At 36.9% G+C, this 18790-nt stretch overlaps 1 protein-coding gene across 2 annotated transcripts in view; it reads left to right on the top strand.

The window, feature by feature from the left end:
* Positions 1 to 14816, top strand: part of tyw1 (tRNA-yW synthesizing protein 1 homolog (S. cerevisiae)) — a 129615-nt gene extending 114799 nt beyond the window's left edge. For both annotated transcript variants that reach the window (XM_087283138.1, NM_001077156.2), the window contains 2 exon segments: positions 725 to 892; positions 14325 to 14816. In XM_087283138.1, the coding sequence (XP_087139264.1) occupies positions 725 to 892; positions 14325 to 14546 (390 nt within the window). In that variant the 3' untranslated portion in view covers positions 14547 to 14816.
* The last annotated feature ends 3974 nt before the right edge of the window (positions 14817 to 18790 follow it).

Here is an 18790-nt window from a genome sequence, read left to right as displayed (position 1 = left end):
GTAGATCTGCAGTTTCTGAAATACTGTCTGGCCTGTCTGGCACCAACAAATTTGCCATGTTCAAAGTCACTTAAATCAGCTTTCTTCCTCGTTCTGATGCTCAGTTTGAGCTGCAGCAGTTCATCTTGATCGCGTTAAATGCCTAAATGCTGTAAGCTGCTGCCTCATTGGCTGATTAGAAATTTGCGTTAACGAGCATTTGTACAGGTGTACCTAATAAAGTGGCCAGTGAGTGTATACTGGTTATTGGCAGTATTAAACAATTGTTTTTAATTAGTGTATGTAGTGCATAATTTGCTTTATGTGGATTTGTTTAATCATAATTGTAAAATTTAGGCATGCATAATATTATGATTGTTATCAGTTATTAACCAATATGCATGCAATAAAATTTTGAAATAATTTAAATTTAACTGTTGTTATACTAGTTATTGACTGGTATTATTATGGCTTTTTTTTTTCTAATTAATCCATTTTAATATTCAATATCAGATAACCAATACCTCATGCGCCTCTATAATTAGATGCAAGAACAAATCTGCATAAGTCACAAGTTTATATTTTATAACAAAACAAAGTGTCTTTCTTGGAAAAATCTGATAAGTACTGACTGTACTCTAAATTAAATGTTTATAAGGGCATTTTATCATTCGGTGTTCCTTGCTAGAGCATCTTAATCCCATTTAATGTCTTTGTCCCTTTTGTCTTTTTGCCCTTCCTCTAGGGAGTGACGTATTGTGGCGAGAGCTCAGCCAGTAGCCTGACCATGGCCAATGTACCCTGGCATGAGGAGGTCATCTACTTCGTGCAGCAACTAGCCAACCTGCTGCCAGACTATGAAATTGCCTGCGAACACGAGCATTCCAACTGTCTGTTACTCGCAAACCACAAGGTAACCCTGAACACACACACTTGACACACACCATTACTTCTCTTCATAGAAATGATGCTTCAGTTGTTATCAGGCACCTAACCTGTTATGAGGAACATTTTTCATGTTCAAAAATAGAATTCATTTCATCCAAAAATGAAAATTCTGTCATCATGTACTCACTTATTACTTCAATCCTATAAGAGTTTCTTTCTTCTGTTGATAGCAAAAGAAGATATTGTGAAACATGTTGGAAACCTGTAACCATTGACTTTCATAGTGTTTGCTTTTCCTACTATGGAAGTCAGTGGTTAAAGGTTTTCAGCATTCTCAAAATATCTTCATTAGTGTTCAATAGAAAGCCATAAAACAATAAATATTAAATAGTGAGTAAATTGTCATATTTTTGTCAATTGTTTTTGGGTGAACTACAGTATCTCTTTAAGTTCCATTTATTAAAAATATTACAATTTGTTATTATTTCAATTAAATTATTATTAAAGTGTATTATTATTAATAGAAAAAAAATTACAAAAAAATTGTAAATTCACTACATTTTTAAAAATGTACTACATTTACTTTTAAAAAAATTATCTATTAAAAATCATGTTGCTGAATGAATAAGCTTGGAAGAAGCTTCTGTTCTGCCATGTTGCCAGATATAGTTTATGTAAGTGTTATATTCAGGGTGTTCGTGGGGTCTTAAGTATTTAAAGTTGATAAATCAATTATGAGAAAATTAAGCCCCTTAAAAGGTATTAAAGCGTCTTAATCACGTTTTTTTATTAGGTTTACATTTTGTTTAAGCGTTGTCCAAAGTGTTTGACTCCAAAAAAGCATAAATATGTTTATTTTTCTTCTAATAGTAACAACTGTGTGCTCGATCCACGTGATTAGTTCGGGCTAGGGCACGTCCGGCCAAACTCCTCCATCCGGGTGATGCCACAAAATTTGCGAAAAACGCGGGAATGTAATTTGATGTTTTCCACATGTAGCAAAACCATAGAGTGAAACAGACGGCAAAATGTAAGCTTGCATACTCCTGGTTGGAGAAAGACAAGTTTAAACTGTGGCTGTAGCCTTTCGCAGAAATCAACTGCCTAATTTATTCTTTTTAAGCTTTGTTGCTTCTGAGCTTATCTGAGTTCCATTGCATGGTTGTGCTCCATTGATTCATTTAACTACAACTGTTTATTAACAACTGTATGAAGTTAAAGATTTGATACTGATTAGAAGTTGAAGTGGTGACAATGTCTTACAATATTCTTAGAAGGCCTTTAAAAAGTCTTAAAAAGGTATTGAAATTACCTTTAGGGTTCCTGCAAATACCCTAATAATACAAATTGTTGTATATGTTTTTAATACTTAATGTGACTTAATTCAGTAATAAGATACTTAGGATATTCATAAAGTGGGAAGATGAATGTTTGCTTACCAATTCTGTATCCAATTTGTAAAAAAAAAAGATTCATTTCTTTATTATATATTTAGTTTTTTGTAGAAATATCTGGCAACACTGCATTACACAACAAAAAGCCAAAAAAGAGCAAAAAAAGTTTGTTTAAGGGCCTGCATTTGTTTATACATAAGACAAATGCATAGGGATGTAGTGATTCACCGTGAGTCGGTTGAAAATTGATTTATATATGTGATGATTCAATCTGGTAGAAATGTTGAATGAATTGCAATACATATATTGAACAGAAGGGTTGTTTACAGGCACAAACTAGCTTTACCTGCACATCAGCAGTGGTGTGGGGTGGCAGACTAAACTGACAGTGGTGAGGTGCGTCAGACAAACACAGACTGTGCAAATACTGCAAAAAGACACTTACTTACACTTGCACAGTGAGAAACTACTGTCACAGACGTTTAAATGCAAAACGCTAATAAAAGGCCAAACCACACTGACCGGAGGATTGGCAGCTCCGCTTGCTTTGACGAGTGCTAACATTATGGAGATCACATGGTGCTTCAGTGTTTTCGTATGAAAGTGTGAAGATGTTTTCAGACTGAAAGAGAAAGCTGTACAGTAATGTACATTACTACTGTATTAGAGCTGCAGTCAGAGTTTTAGTGTGTTTATTATCATGAGGCTTATTTAGTTGTATTATTCACTTTTTATAGGCATTTTATTTTAAAATGTCAATTTAGTTATTGCAGAAAAGATGTTATTTAGTAAAAAAAAAAAGTGCAGCATTTGAGAAAAAACTAAAGGGCTCTTGTTCACCTTAAATCGTGATTTAATCGTGAGATTAATATCGTGAATCGTATATCGAATCGTGAGTCAGGTGAGTCGTTACATCTCTAAAAACGCTGTAATCTTCAAGATATCATCTATTAAAATGCTGTGTCTAGCATTTAAAACAGGAGCATAGAAACAGATCTGTTGACCAACATGATTGAAAACACTGGCCAAGAAGAAGGCTGTACTATTTCAGTTAGTTCTGTAGTTAGATAGTTCTGTCATGCTAAAATGAATATTCATTAATTATACAGCAAAACTTGTTGTTTATCATTCATATACCAGTTCTTTTAATTGATAATATATACATAAGCATTTATATATATTTATATATATTCCTTTAACTAATAGGTTTAGCATACCATGGGTGAAGTGCAGGAGGGTTAAGAGTTAATGTATCAACATTATTATATTTATTTGTCAATGTATATTAACAGACATCCCTGTAAAACAGTTATATAAAAGATTCCACTGTCATTTCTGTTAATGTCATTGAAAGCAGGTGTCGATATGGGTTCCTGCATTAAACTGCCATCCAGGTGAAGAAGGGTTAAACCTTGCTTCCTGTGTTTTTATGCCGTCTCCTGACACAGCGCTAGTCATTCTCACAGCCTTTCTTGTTTTACATTGGTTTTCTTGTGACAGCCTCTCTAATGGTTTGCGTGGGCAGCGAGCCCTTACCAGCGCTCTTCTCTCAAAACAAAAAACATATTTATGTGCAAGTGTTATATGGCGCTTCAATATCCTTTTTGATTTGCTGTTTGTATTCGGAAATCAAGAACCATATATTCCTGCATGGGATTTTATGTTGAGTCTTTCACAAGGTTTAGTTGTCCTTACTAAAGACATAAAGCCATCTGTTTTTCTTCTGCTTAAAAAATTATGTCTTTTGGTTGGGGGAAATACTGGAACTCGTCCAAAAATGAAACTTCTGTCATCTGTTGAACAAAGTAAGATATTTTAAAAAATGTTTCAACTGCTTTTATACTTATGAAAGTCAATGGGGTCCACAATGCTTTAGCTTATGAGACAATCTTAAATGAATACAACTTGGCTTGTTTTAAAGTACCACAATTGTCACTTATTATTTTTATAATTATTTTAAAATGCGTAATTACATTAAAGTTAATGAGTTCATGTGAGCTGCAGTTGCTGGCAGTTTTTTCCAGTATGATGTTAGGCTGTGTGATATGGGCAAAAGAAACTTATCACGATTTTTTCGAACAATATTGTGATTTCAATTTTAGTCACGATTTTGACACATACAGACTTTTTACGTGTGAATCTGAAACATATTTCCAAAGGAAAAGAATTAGATCCTTATCAAAGACATGTAACATGTTTCTAAAACAGACATAAGGCAAAAACAATCACATAGTAAAGGTGTAACAGATTGTCTCTAGAAAAGACCTATGGCAAAATAAATAAACAGACTGCTACCTGTGTTCCCCGTCAAACTTAAGTAAGGCTTTGATATTCTGCCTGACCATGTACAGTATCTAGTTGTGTGTTCTTTTGTACATGTCCACAGATTTTCTTTTGTCATTAATATATTATAAACCTCTTTGTGTTGCTGCCGTGAAGTAGGTTGTTCACATATTGTATCTTTTGGGCACACAAGTTTGTTATTTCCAATAGAGGCAATGCGGCTTGTGCGCGTATATTGGGGGTGATGCTTGCATGTATTCCAGCCTAAGTTGAAAACGTAAACTTTTCAGAATGCCGCACCATGAGTAAAGTAACAAGAACTGACCGATTAGCTTCATACTTTGAATACACACTTTTCGGTAGACTAATTACCACAGACAAACAGAACACTCAAATGCCAAGTCCTTTTTATTTTTTTTACATAAATAAAATGTATCAGAACTGCAGCAATGTTTTGTTAGTTTGTCATCCTCTGAGACAATGATTGATGGTTGACTAACAATAGCTACGTTTCTATACACAAATTTTTATGCGCAATTTTGATATGCGCATAAAAACAGTTGATGGAAACACCAATGTTGGAGCCATTCTATTCTTATGTTTGAAATGCATAGGTTGATTGGATGATTTGAATATTATTAAGTTTACTTTCAATAATTATTGCATTCATGTTTGAGTATTTGCTTTTTGTATATTATTTATGTTTGAGTATTGGCTTTATTGTTTTTAATTTTGTGAATGAAGACTTATTCTGTCGATGCAAATCAGCATTTAAGGCATCTAAGGTAGTAGGCCGGGGTGTAAGGGAAGAGCCTGAGACCGTGAGTTTGTATGTTGTGACGGGTGCTACTGATTTGACGGCACAAGATGTGATAAAAATAAACAATGAGAAAAAGTTTCGCAACGAACTCGCCCATCATTGTTTACCCTTACAAAAATACCGGCTTGGAGCAAAATGCTGCTACAGCCAAGATGCACATAACTTTTAAAAATGCGCATAAAAACTTGTGTGCATAAAATGAGTAGGATGAACTTTTTATTTGATAAGAAAATATGCGCATAAACTATGATGGAAACACTTTTACCGAACAAATTCCAGTATGTGCATAAAAAGGTCATGTGATTTTGTTATAAGAAATCATGTGATGATAGAAATGTGTGTAAATGGACAAACCAGCATGCTAAGTGCACTGTAAAACATCTGAAATGTTGTTTTGGTCATTCTAAAACGCCTTAACCCTTTGATTATTAGTGTTATTATATTATTAATTACCCCAAGACTGTCAAGAGCATCTGCGTTCTGCTTCTCACAGCTTTAAACACCACCACGCGTTACTGCTTTTGAGGTGCAAGTCATTTATTAAATAAAGATTGACGCAGCTTCTCCTACCGCAGTAAATTCAGTTTTTACTGTTGATATTTGGCACCAGGAAGTGATGATTTTGTTCTCTTTGACTTGTTGGATGGAAACGCTGCTTTATTCGCGCATCTTTATTCGCGCAATATTTTTAGCTGCAATATGTGACTGTAAGGTCTTACAAATTATATGGTTCTGCGATATGTCAGCCTTCCTGCATCCAAAGTAATCCCGCACCACAGATGTTAACTTTTTTTGGCACCAAGTCCTCCTGTGCTAAACTCATCGCCCCTGTTTATGCAAGCTATTTGTCATTAAGCTCAATCTCTACTTCTTGCGCTTTGTTTAGGCACACTGCATTATGATTGATTCAAACAGCATACTTGAAAATTCTGTACAGCATACAGAAAATTGTGCTGTATGGCGATTTAGAAATTGCGCTTGTTCAAATTGCAATTAATTTCAGTTAATCTAACAACCTTAGTATGATGACGTGTTTCCTACTGAAACGTAATATTGATTAGGGGGTGGAGTTTTAAACTTATGGTTGGATGGGCGTGGCTAAGCGTATTTTGCTCAATCTGACATCAGAGAAGAACTGCTGAAGCAAATGGTTAGATTTAGATTAAAGATTCCCAAAACATACGGATTATTGTTCACCTTAAGACAAAGAATGCGCTTTCGCATTTCATGCGGACTTTAAAGAATCTTAACTCTTAAAAACCCTTTATACTCTTTAACTTTTTTTTTCTTCTTAAAAATATTGCGCAATAATAAGGCAGTAATAGAATAATCGTTAAACTTGACACCAAACATCACATTGTTTCTTGCCATTAAGTGACTTGACTGTTATGTTGCATCATGTGTGCATGAAAACATTTAACATCTGTCGAATAATTTCATACTGTTTCTGATTGTGAAGGCTTTGGATCTTACTTTACTTAATTTACCGTGAAAAACAGCACGTTCCTCATTTATCATCTTGATATTCTAAATATCCTGTTCATTTATTCAGCTTCGCTTTTGTTATATTCAAAAGGGGCTGTAATTGCACATGTCCACCTCTTTACAACCTTAAAAGCAGTTCCATTCATTTCCTGTCTCATGGTGAAGATCTACATCATGACAGCTATAAATGAGCTGCAGTTGTGGAAAGTCATAGTCGATGTGAGCCATCTAAGCAACCTCCACTCAAGCTCACACTTACGTGAGCGGGTGCTCAGTCCGCCACCACCTCATCTTAAGCTGTTTGGAAACAGGGTGAAGAGTTTTGTTGGTGGGAAGCCAATGAGGCTGGATGTGAGCCCTGTGAGAGTAGAGTGCCAATACAATGATAATGCCAACAAAAGACTAATGAAGAACTCTCTTCTTTGAGGTGTGTGGTTTGTTGGATGAAGATTAGTGCCATACGGGCACTTCAGCCCTTCTGCCCTCTCATGATGTTTCGAGCCAATTGTATTATTCATAGATTGTGCATAATTCCTCTACATGCCTTGATTGGCTGTTGAAGATTTATCAGTACGTTGTGATGCTCCTATTAGGCGTGTAGTTACATAGAATGAAAGTCAAGATTGAAACTCATTCAGCATTTATGTTGCAATATTCCAAAAATTTGCAATAAAACTTGTTAGATGAAAACAAGTTTTAATGCACATTTTTAGAATAATGCAACATAAATGTTTTTTGTAAACATCAAGATATGCAGACATTTAGAAAATTCACATAAACGCTTGCACAACTAAGATAAACTTCTTATTAAAGGGCACCTATAGTGAAAAATCTACTTTTTAAGCTGTTTGGACAGACATATGTGTAGATATAGAGTATAGACCATCATATTGGGGTAATATAAACACACCCAGTCCATTTTTCCATTTAACAACATAATAAACGGTGGACCACTTGGAGCGGTTTTCAGACCGAAAGCAACTTGACGTAGGAGTGCGGTCCTTCCACCCACCAAATTGATTGACAGCTGCGCGCATTAACATGTCCCGGTAATCAATTGTGTATAATCATGTCGTGGATGATTATACATCGTGGATCATCAATCATCATCAAACGTGAATAAGAGTAAGTTTCACATGTTTAAAATGTTTTAAAACAGTGCACGTGTTCAATGAAGTACAGCGATTTACTTCAGCTTTACTTCATCAGCACAGCCGCGTGTCAGAACAATTTTAAAAATACGTTTTTTTCAATTTTGGGCATCAAATTGGGCATCACACTGTCATTTTCCCAAAATTCAAATGATGATAAAGCCGTTCTTTGTCACTCCTGCTCTGAACTGCTGTGCCTTCTGCTGCAAGGCTTTTTGTCCCTGCCTAATGCATGCTAAAGGTTTCTCTTTGCATTGCCTCTGACTGACATCTATAAGAAAAGACATTGAATTTGATGTGAAAATTCATTCATCAACACATTGCCCCTGACCGCACAGGGACTTTCTCTAACCCTTGTTTCAGCTTGACCATGACTCACGAGGCAGCTAAAAAGACCCATTGTTCCTGTGATAAGAAACCATTTTTCACATTGGACCTTGGAAGGCCACTGACAGCATTTCATTGCATTGACTTTGTTTAGCTGTCGCAATCGTTTTTTTTTTTTTTTCAGGGTTACAAACATTCACCATTTATTCACAATGATCGTGAAGAGGTTAAATCTTCTGAAGGAATTTACAGCTCTTCTCTGTGTGAAAGGTGGCAGCTTATATTCTCAAAGTTTTGTCTGCTTCATCCTCAAAGTCTTCCTTCATGCACTATTTTCTAATTCCCTTTAGCTCAACTTTCAGTATATAAAGCATGTAAAGCAGGGTTAAACAAGGGTTTAAATTTAGCAAGAGTTCTATATGAAGAAGAAGCTCAGTTTTCTAAAATGTGAGGATGCAGGCTTGCCACTTATGTAATTTTGAGAATGAGCAGGGCCTTTAAGAAACTACATAGAGTCCTGTGATATTCTGTCAATATGGTCTGGATCACTCATTCAAAATGTGTTTGGAACTTTCTTTTAACATCCTGATTGTTAGAAACAAATGATCTCAGCAACAGAACAGTGTTGCTATTGGTCTCAACAATGACCGATGACTCAAGTCTGTTGGGCTAGTTCTTACACAGATTAACTCCAGCTTGGCTTATTTCCCTTTTTGAAAGCCAAATGTTTGCTGTTGATACCTGCTGATGTAGACATTTAAAGCCTTACATGAAAGTGCAGAACATGCATGGTAGCTTGCAGTTGCCTATAATCCTTTTGGTTTGTTCAAGAGGAGCTTTTAGACCCAGACGCATCTGACACGAGTAGATAACACTGTCTATTTGTTTGTTCTTTGAGCATGTCCCGGCTTTAACCCAAGCTGTGTGGGACAAATTATGCACTAAAGTTTATTACTTCAGCCCTGAGAAAGAGCAATGGCAATAGAGATGCTTGCCTTAGCACACACCACTAATAAGAGATGTAGCCTTGAAGCATATTGCATTTTTCAAAAGCCTTAGCTGGCCTTATGAACATTCATTAATTCGTAAACAAGATTACCCATTTAAACTTTTAAGTCTCAGCAGTCTCACAGTAACTGCACCAGACTGTAGAAGCCCCAAAGCGCACCATACAGAACAGAGCATCATTAATTTGGGGGGATGTTTATAGCGTTTAGGGAATGAAAGAGAGGCTGCAATCTGTGTTGGGTGATGTGGCATCCCAAAATCTCACTGGCATAGTGACTTCATATGCTTAGTGCTCCCAGTTAGCTGTGCAGAAGCAATTTTACAAACGAATGGGACCTTAAAGTGCACTCTCTCAATGGCATGGCCATCTGTTGGCGAGGCAAATGTGGATAATTTTGCACTGCAAAAATACAAATGCTGCCAGTTTCCCACTCACAAATACTGCATCTAAAGTTCACTTTTGCTATCTGTCTTCTCCATCTTGGGCTGTGTTGTGAATTTAATTTGAAATTTGCTTGCCAAGCAAGAAGTTTATAATTTAAAGTTCAACTTTTGGGGCTATTTATCTGGTGCAAACCATAGATATTAAAAATTATAGACGTAGTATCCGCGATGTCACCGATAGGTTTCCGAAGAGCACAAATGAAGCTACAAGTAGGTGTGGCTAACTGTTGCCATTTTGTTCATGCATCATCTCACCGACCAAGGGATACCAAATAAGGGCAATGAGGTGGAGCTACAGACTTTATACTTCATTATATGCGACTCGTTTGTGTTCTGACCACATGTTCTTGGTTGTGTACTATATCAATAAAGTGTTTAGACTTTAAAAACACTTATTATATATTGAGCCATTAAGCATTATTCTTATTATGTTTTTCTACAGGCGGAAAATGCTAATTTCTTCCAAATACTTCAAATATAGTCTGTGTTAGTAAATGCAAGGCTATTGATGAAATCCAAGCAGAACACTGTATGACAACGTTACAGATGACTGTTCTAGAGCCTACAGCAAATCAATCTGTCAGATTTTGCAGTGCATTACAGCTTTAAAGAAAATTATTAATGATAAATTATCTGAAGTAAAACAAATACACTTATAGAGATGGTATATTCAAGAGTTCACACTTAGATATTGTTTGACAAATGTTAGCAGGTTTGGCATGCTGTCCCGGGAGAGAACCCTGAGCTTGGAGATAATTGATAACCTTGATTGAGCATCAAGCAGTGGTAAAGAAAGAAAAGGGGAGAAGGGGTCGATGGGGGGTTTCTTTGGAAAACGAAGATAAGGGAGTAATTTTAGCTAAGCTACTTATAGTGAGTTTGGATTTATCTGATTGGCTAACTAATGATTGTAGAAGAGAAACCAGCTGGGAAATGGAGGCAACTTGAACGGTTTGTGAGCACAATTAAGTGCACAGCATGCCATATCATCTGATAATTGTAAGAAATAATTCCAAAAGACAATCAAATGTGTAAAGCCACATAAAACAAAACAAAATTTGAGATATATGCTGAGTTCAGGGGCTAATGTGACGGTGACTAGCAAGACCTAACTGTCACTCAAGTGGTCACGCTCTTAATTATGCAGACTTATTATAACTTTATAAAGCTAAATGGATGAATTACTTAAAAAAATCACTCCCCTCACAGTTGTCAAGAAGGGTAATATGAGCTATATACACCAAAATCTTCTTTTGTACCAGGCTACACACATGTTTTTATCAGCTGTAAAATTGGTCAATTTAGCATTGCTGTCAGTGAACATCAGGACTTCCTGGAGCCAGCTCCCAAAGGCGAGTTGATGAATTGCAGTTTTAGTTACATCCGTATTGGCTTCACAAGGAAGAGCGGGATGTTGCTGCTTGGTGCAATTATAATTAAACTTTTTAAATGGTATTGGCCAGTGTTGTATTTAATTTGCTTTTTATCACATCTTAAACTTAATATTCTTTTTTCAAACTTTGCATTTTATTGTATACATGCTAAAATGTTCTGGTACTTGAGTATTTTAGAATGAATGGATTAAAAAAAGACCTAGCTTGTTTTGCTCTTTTAAAGCAAATCGTTCATGGTGAAAATGAACTTGACTTCCCATCTCTATTAAGAAGGCATAAGTGGTTTTGATTATTGCTCAATCAGCTTGTTCAGCTGTAACAAGCGTAAACAAGCTAGCAGCAATTATATTTTTAGTCAATCCCCAACAGTAGTTTCCTTATGCGAGTAAGATCGGAGAATGCTGGGCTGAACCTACAGTTGTGTGTAATGACAAGCAGGGGACAAATCTTAAAAGTGGTAGGGGATGTATCAGTGGCCTTCCTGGGCAGATGAGTTGGGCCTCATGGGACACTTCATCTTCTGACTGCTTAGTATCTGTAAGAAGGGTGCAGAGTGATTCAACTCAGCAAATTACTCTGTAATAAAAGCATGCAGCTGAGGAAGAACGTTTCCCAGAGGAAGCAAACTGCTTTAGGCTTTACAGACTGACTGCAGAGAGCATTAGAGGCTGCCTGCAGGAAGCTTCAGGTAAGCAGCTAAACTGAGGTTAAATGGCACAAGGGAAAGGATCATATGCACTAAAAGGAGGCTGTAACCTTGTAATTTTTTAGTAGAAGGAAGAAGGTTTGCTTCTCAGGGCTTACTCACACTATGCTATCCGGACCATGCCCAGGTGCGTTTTACCGGTTCGTTTGAGAAGTGTGAGTGCTCTGAATTGGGCTCAGGCGCAGTTCAGTTGGGCACCAGTAGAGGTGTGCCAGAGCGAGGTTCACTTGGGCTTTGGTGCTGTACGCTTGTAGTGTGAGTGCAAAGCACGCCTGAGCCCGAAACTGAATACGAGATGTGACATTTAAAGGACTGCTTCATATGGATTTATCAATCATTCTTACTGTTCATTGAACGCAAACTGTCATAGTTTATTGAAGACGCAAACACTTCACTGCACAACAGCTGCACGTTCAGCAAATCTCCTAATACCTGCAGCATGAGGACTTTTATGATTATTTATGAGCGTCAAAAGTAACTGATCTGTTCGGTGAATTAATTGACTGCGTGTCATTGCATATCAAACAACTAAAATTATATAACTAAAGCAATCTTCACTGTGCTGAGCGAAAGCTCTTCTCTTCTGTTAACTGACCAGTGCATCATCGATGACGTAAGTGTGCTCCGGCTCAGATGCATTTAGAGTGCAGGCCGTCGGGGCAGACGGAATAGGGGACAAGCATCCTTCGGCACAGTTTAAGGCAACTGTACATGGTGTGAGCCCGCCCTCAGTTGTAGTGCACAAGCTTGTATACTCATCTTTATTTACTGACAGCTTTGTTAGCTGCTGGAAATAGCCCTCCACTTCCGCTGTCTAAAAAACATGCCTGTTCTACGGATGTAGTTCCACAGGTCTTTACTAGAAATCAGGTTATAGTTACTTTTGAGACATGTCTTTCACTTCCCAAGCTTCTAGCAACCCAATCAGAGACCCAAGCGGCCTTTTCAGAGCAAAAATACAATACACCTAAATTGATTTTGTGGCAATGAGTAGGTCTGAAAGAAAGGGTATGTCAAGAGATGAAGAAACAGGAGTCTGATGCCTATAGCTGATTGGATCACCATGCTGAGCATGGTTCACAGTAAAGCATCTCATCAGTGCAGTGTGAAATGTAATCAGTGCAGCTCCCCACTAGGACTCTTTACGCCTTTGTTGAAGAATGGTTTAGAGGCACTGATGGAAATTGATTAAATGTACAGGGTGGGAAAACAAGCAGAGCTAAACTGTGTCTACACCTTCATAAAGAAACAAAGCTTGAGAGTCGAGGTTCAGCCGGACTGATTGAACTGGTCAAAGAACACAACTCTTACTAAATGAAATTGATACTCAGTCACAGACTAGAGCCCAAGTGCCAAGCTGGAAGAAGATAATACAACTTTGCAGATTATTTAAAGCCATTGTAAGATTTCTCACATCATATCCCATATGAAATCTGATTTTCTTTATGGAACATGTACCATGTTCATTGGGAATAGCTTGTAAAAAGTTGATTTACATTTGCATAAAGTAGAGCATTTCTAAACTTTTGCTGCATGTTGATTGCCAGGTTTACATCCGGTCACTAAGAGTCAGTGTCCTCTAATCACTAGAAGTTGACAGCTCTTTGATGTGTCTGTGTCACTAACGAGAGATGTTCACATAGTTTCTAGTCCTGCAGTAGTTTCAAGAAAAAATGGTGAAGGCATCCACTTTTTGACACGTTAACACCATAGGAACTGGGAAGGATTTTATTTTTAGAAATTCCATTTGGGGGAACTAAATTAGCTCTAAAATAGTAAACTATACGCATAAACGTACAGTGATTGTGCAAATGCATCGCATAAGAAACGGGCACAGTACTGTATTTTGATGTGCTACAAATCACAAAAATAAAGAAAGCTAATGTTTAGACCTTTACCTGTTGCCTTTATCTACAGGGTTGTGTTCTTTTCTCAACCTTCATAATGTGTAGCACTTCAAGCCAGTCATTTATTTTGGTTTGCAATTGCATACCTCTACAATACATAGAGGTACATACCGATCACAAAAGCACACACCACACAGTGTAAACTCCACATCAGTCATGGTGTCCTCCATTCTCCAGTTGGAGATTTTATTGACTGCAGAGCTTGATGTTGCTGTCAACCAGTCCTTTAAAGTACATAGTGAAGGTGTGAATGACATGTTCTTCCGCACACCGGAGAATGGGAAGGAAATCATTTTTCGGAGAATACATCACAGAATTTTAACCTTTGTTAGCTGGTGGCTAGTTCCTATGACTTAGTTCCTATAACTACCCATTGCCTAAAAGAAAGTCCCTATTAACCTGAGATTTACCTGGCTGGAAGCTAATATGTTTGGAAAAACCTAATTAGTCAATGTGAACACCTTGTCAGTCAATTTTCATGGCTGTGTCAATTATGTTTTTTATTCTTATCTCTTTTCTCTTTCCTGTTTTTCTGCAGTTCAAAGTTGATGGAGAGTGGTGGACATGGATTGACTATGAGCGCTTTCAGGAGCTCATTCAGCAATATGAAGAGAGCGGAGGCACCAAGAACTTCTCAGCAATGGACTATATGGCTAAGACCCCAAGCTGGGCCGTTTTTGGGGCCGGAGAGAGGGGTTTTGACCCCACAGACACACGCTTCCAGAGAAAGAACAAGACCAAAGATATATCAGGGTGTTGACAATACCGTTGCCTTCCTAGTTTATGTCTGTATAGGAATGTGTATTTTTAATGTTCGGGACAGATCAGCTGATTGACAGTGTCCACAATTAAGATTTATGTTTTATTACTTTATCCAACGTTCGCTTTTGTGCTCTGAGACTGGCCTTAGGGATGCATTTCAGGCAAATGTAAAAGTAAACTCTTGCAGATTCTCTTTTTCATGTCGTTTTAATGGATGTTAACTTTTGTTTTTGGTTGTAGCCATGGTAATAAACAATTTAATTTCCAAGTCTTGTTCACTTTGAGCTCTTAATCTAATAGCTCTGGTAACAGGATGACAGAACCGAGGAACTTGAATTTAGGACCTCATTTACTCATATAACCTTAGGGCCTAAATTTAGAGAGCACAAGAGGAAAGAACCACAAAAGAAAAATATCACTGTAGTTACCTCCATTAATAACATGTCACCTCAAACTGTGATTTGTACATTCTTGTAGACATTTAGAGGGCAGATGAGTCAGCTGGGACTTTGAATGGAGCGGTTCATACAGGTCAGCCCGTGAAATAGCTAAAAGCAGTTAGCAATCAGAACTGCATCATAAATATCACAGTAACAACCACTCAGGAAATTCAAATATAAAATTGCAGTTTACATCTCTCTGTTTAGTATTTTGCATTCCTATTAATCTAGGGCAGTGTTTCTCAACCACCTTACAGGACCACCAGCTCTGCACATTTTCCATGTCTCCTTAAACACACCTAAAATCATCACTCATTAGCAAAGACTGAAAGACCTAATATGGATGTGACAGACAAAGTAGACTTCCAAAACATGCAGTGCTTGTGGTCCTTTAGGAACATGGTTGAGAACCACTAATCTAGGGTAATTGTCCAGATCTTGATACGTCAAATATCCCTACAATATTTTTTGCCCTATTTTTCTTGAGAAATGTTATGGAGAATTTGTCTATTCTCCGTTTTTGGGTTACAGTATTGTATCCATAATGTGTCTACAAAGCTAATTGTTATCATGTTATATACGTACGTACAGGTGTGTCGCTATTCAAAAATGTTTTTGTTGCTTGTTGCCTTATTATTGAAGCTATTTTTCTGCTGTTCTACAGGAGTTTGAATGTTATTGTAGGAGAAAGGAATAAGCTTGTTGCTGAGTGAACTAGGTCACAGCTTTTTCTAAGCTCTGTGACTGAAAGAAGCTGAAATCTGTGGCTTTCTGTAAAGCGTGGCGAGAATAATATCCAGATCAGACAGACACATACGTCCCTGCTTCTGTCCTTCTGCTCAAAATAGAGTCAACAGTTAGTGCTGCGTTCATCTGAAGTCAGGTTGGAGTATTCTTACTTTATATCTATAATGTTCAAATGTAAATGTGGTCCACTGTTCAGGACTGTAGAAAACCCCCCACTTCATTTAAATGAACAGTTTTCATTTTAACTGGACTGCCCAGCCACTTGACAGATTTATACATACCCATCATGTCTGTAGAAATTACGTAGTGTTTTACATTTTAATGACACTTTGCTGAAATGTACTGTAGTTACAATCTTATTCTTTAAGTCCACAATGATTTCTCATCTCTGGATTCTGACAAATTAGCTCAAGTCTGTGTCCTCTGAGAGCACTTACAGCTGAAAGTTCACCAGATGTATAGGAATGTTTAAAGTAGACCTTTGATCCCACCCTTTTAGAGTGCCTTGTCTCCAAGTTGTTTAAACATAACAGAAACAGAGAGATGTGTAATGGTCTGTGACAAGTGACAGAAAAGCTATTTCACACTGCTGTGAAAAGGTGCCATGTTGATCTGGGCTAATGTGACACACTGTCTTCCTCATGCATTTCAGTCAGTTTTAGCTCTTCAGGGAATTCACCACACAAATACCAAGGTGCTTTTAGGGTCTTAAAAAGTGTTAAAGCCTTAAAAAAAAAAAAAAAAAAAAAAAAACAACAACTGAAACTTAGGTCTTAAAAAGTCAAAAATTCACTTAAATATTGTCTTGTACAGTAGGTGTCTTATTTTTCTTAGTTCCATGTAAAGGTACCCAATCGGGCCCATAACCATACAATTACCAACAATCCATCTAAAAAAAACACTGAACAAAACTTTGTTATGACTCTACTTACAGATATGGTTTAATTATCTTCCTTACAATAACATTGGTTTAATGCTCTCTGTGTATTTATTGACCAGATACAGTATGGTGGGGACACTGATCTGGGCAGACTGGCGTGTATACAATTAGCTTATAGTTTTTAAAGAGTTGTTTTTATTATTATTATTCTTAGCTTCTAGGATTTCTTTGTCTTAACACGTTTTTTAAAATGTGTGGCTAAAAAATTTTAAAAAAGGGATTTTAAATATATATATATATATATATATATATATATATATATATATATATATTTGATTGGAAAAGATTTTTACTTGCTCGGGCCATTGAAACATTAGTCTAGTCCACATCAATCTAGTGTTTAGTTCTGTATGGATCTGAAATTTCATTTAATAATAGTCTTAAAAATATCTTAAATTTTACTTTGTAAAACCTACAGAAACCCTGATTACACATTTCCCCCCCTCCTAGCGTAGACATTTTATTTGTTGTCTTTTTACTTTACTGCAACAGCATATGGAATGCTACATATATTTGTCAGTAATAAATGTACACAAGCTGTCACTGGGGTGTCACCTTTTCAAACAGTAATTTTTTGTTTCAATAAATGGTCCATAATGATAACCTAAAAGCACACTTTAGTAGCGAAAAAGGGAAGTAGTTTACTCTGTCTACATTTTAGGTAATAGTACCTTTTTGGTGTAATTATGGGACGTTTTAGGTGCAAAAATTTACCAGGGTGCCAGTTTTTCAACATAGGCTCATTCTGAAAGCGTAGCCATTTCTGGAAATCCCGAATTATGTAGCCAGAGGGTACGTATGGCTACAGCCTAGACCATGACAGCGGGGTTTGAGTCTGGTGACGAACGGTTCCAGAAAGCAGGTAAGACAAAAACAGAAGCTGGGTTTAGAGAAGGGGTGGGAGGGGGGATTGTTTTCTCTAAACCCAGCTTCTGTTTTTGTCTTACCTGCTTTCTGGAACCGTTCGTCACCAGTCTGTCAGTCAGTCCCGCGACAGCAGCCTCTAGTGGATTTACGTGAGAACAGCAGGAATGAATGGCACTTGCAAGAGAAATTTGAGATCTGGAAAAGCATTCACAGTGGCCTCTAGAGAATTTGCAAAAACAAAAACAAAAACTGCACAAAAAAAAAAAAACACGTAGCTCCTGGGACGCATTTTGTGCTCTTCTAGAAATGTACATTGGGGTACATAATCAGAATGAGCCTGGGTTGCAGTTTTTGCATCTCGGTTTCTGAGAGTGTAATGCCACTGTTTATATATAATTACATATTTATATATTTTATTTTACTGCATTTTTAGTTCACAATGTTGTGACAATAGTTTTTTGGGGAATTTTTAAATTTCATTTTTTCCAATCATTAGTCTCTTTATTAAGTTTTTGTTGATGCAAATATCTAATCAGCCCATTACATAGGCTCAGGGATTATAGACATGGGGTGTATTCCACAAAAGAAAATTAACTTACCATCTGCCAACCTCTGAACTCTTGGTTGATTAACCCTTAACTGGCTAAACCCTTGGTCACACTGAACTTTTTGCCCCATAGACTTCCATTTATCCGCAAGCGAATTCGGCAGACCGGAAACTCATGCAGCAAGTTTCGCAGTTTGATGCGTTGGAAAGTTTAAGCTTGGTGAACTCTGACCTGCGAAATCGCATCATGTGACTGCGTGAGATCAATCGAAGATCAATACATAATCTCTCTGGACAGAAATTTTAAATGTGGACCAATTTTTGGATCTTTTTTAAATGTCTAATCATCTTGTTTAATCCCGCTAATTTTTCCAGTGTCGTATGACAGAATTTCGTATGCACAAACTAGTGTGACCGCAGCATTAATCAATTTATGTCAGTTACAAAATTGCTCAATCAATGTTTAATCAATTGAACCATAAACAAAAGACAATCTCAGCAGAACGCTAAAACTATGAGTCACCGTGGAATATGACACCAAAAAGCAGCATGGAATGTTTTTTTCTTCTTTTTATGTTTAAAAATGGTTACATTCACAGTTCTTATCGCCCCCCTATTAGTACATTATTTTGAAATCAGTATCTTAAATCTTTAATTTTTTTTTTTCATTGTTATAAAGAATTATACTGTTTGTTTGATGT

Source organism: Danio rerio, chromosome 15, assembly GCF_052040795.2.
Source record: "Danio rerio strain M-AB ecotype USA chromosome 15, GRCz13ab, whole genome shotgun sequence".
NCBI classification, from domain to species: Eukaryota; Metazoa; Chordata; class Actinopteri; order Cypriniformes; family Danionidae; genus Danio; species Danio rerio.
The sequence above is the reverse complement of the archived record's forward strand: the minus strand, read 5'-3'. Positions and strand labels throughout refer to the sequence as shown.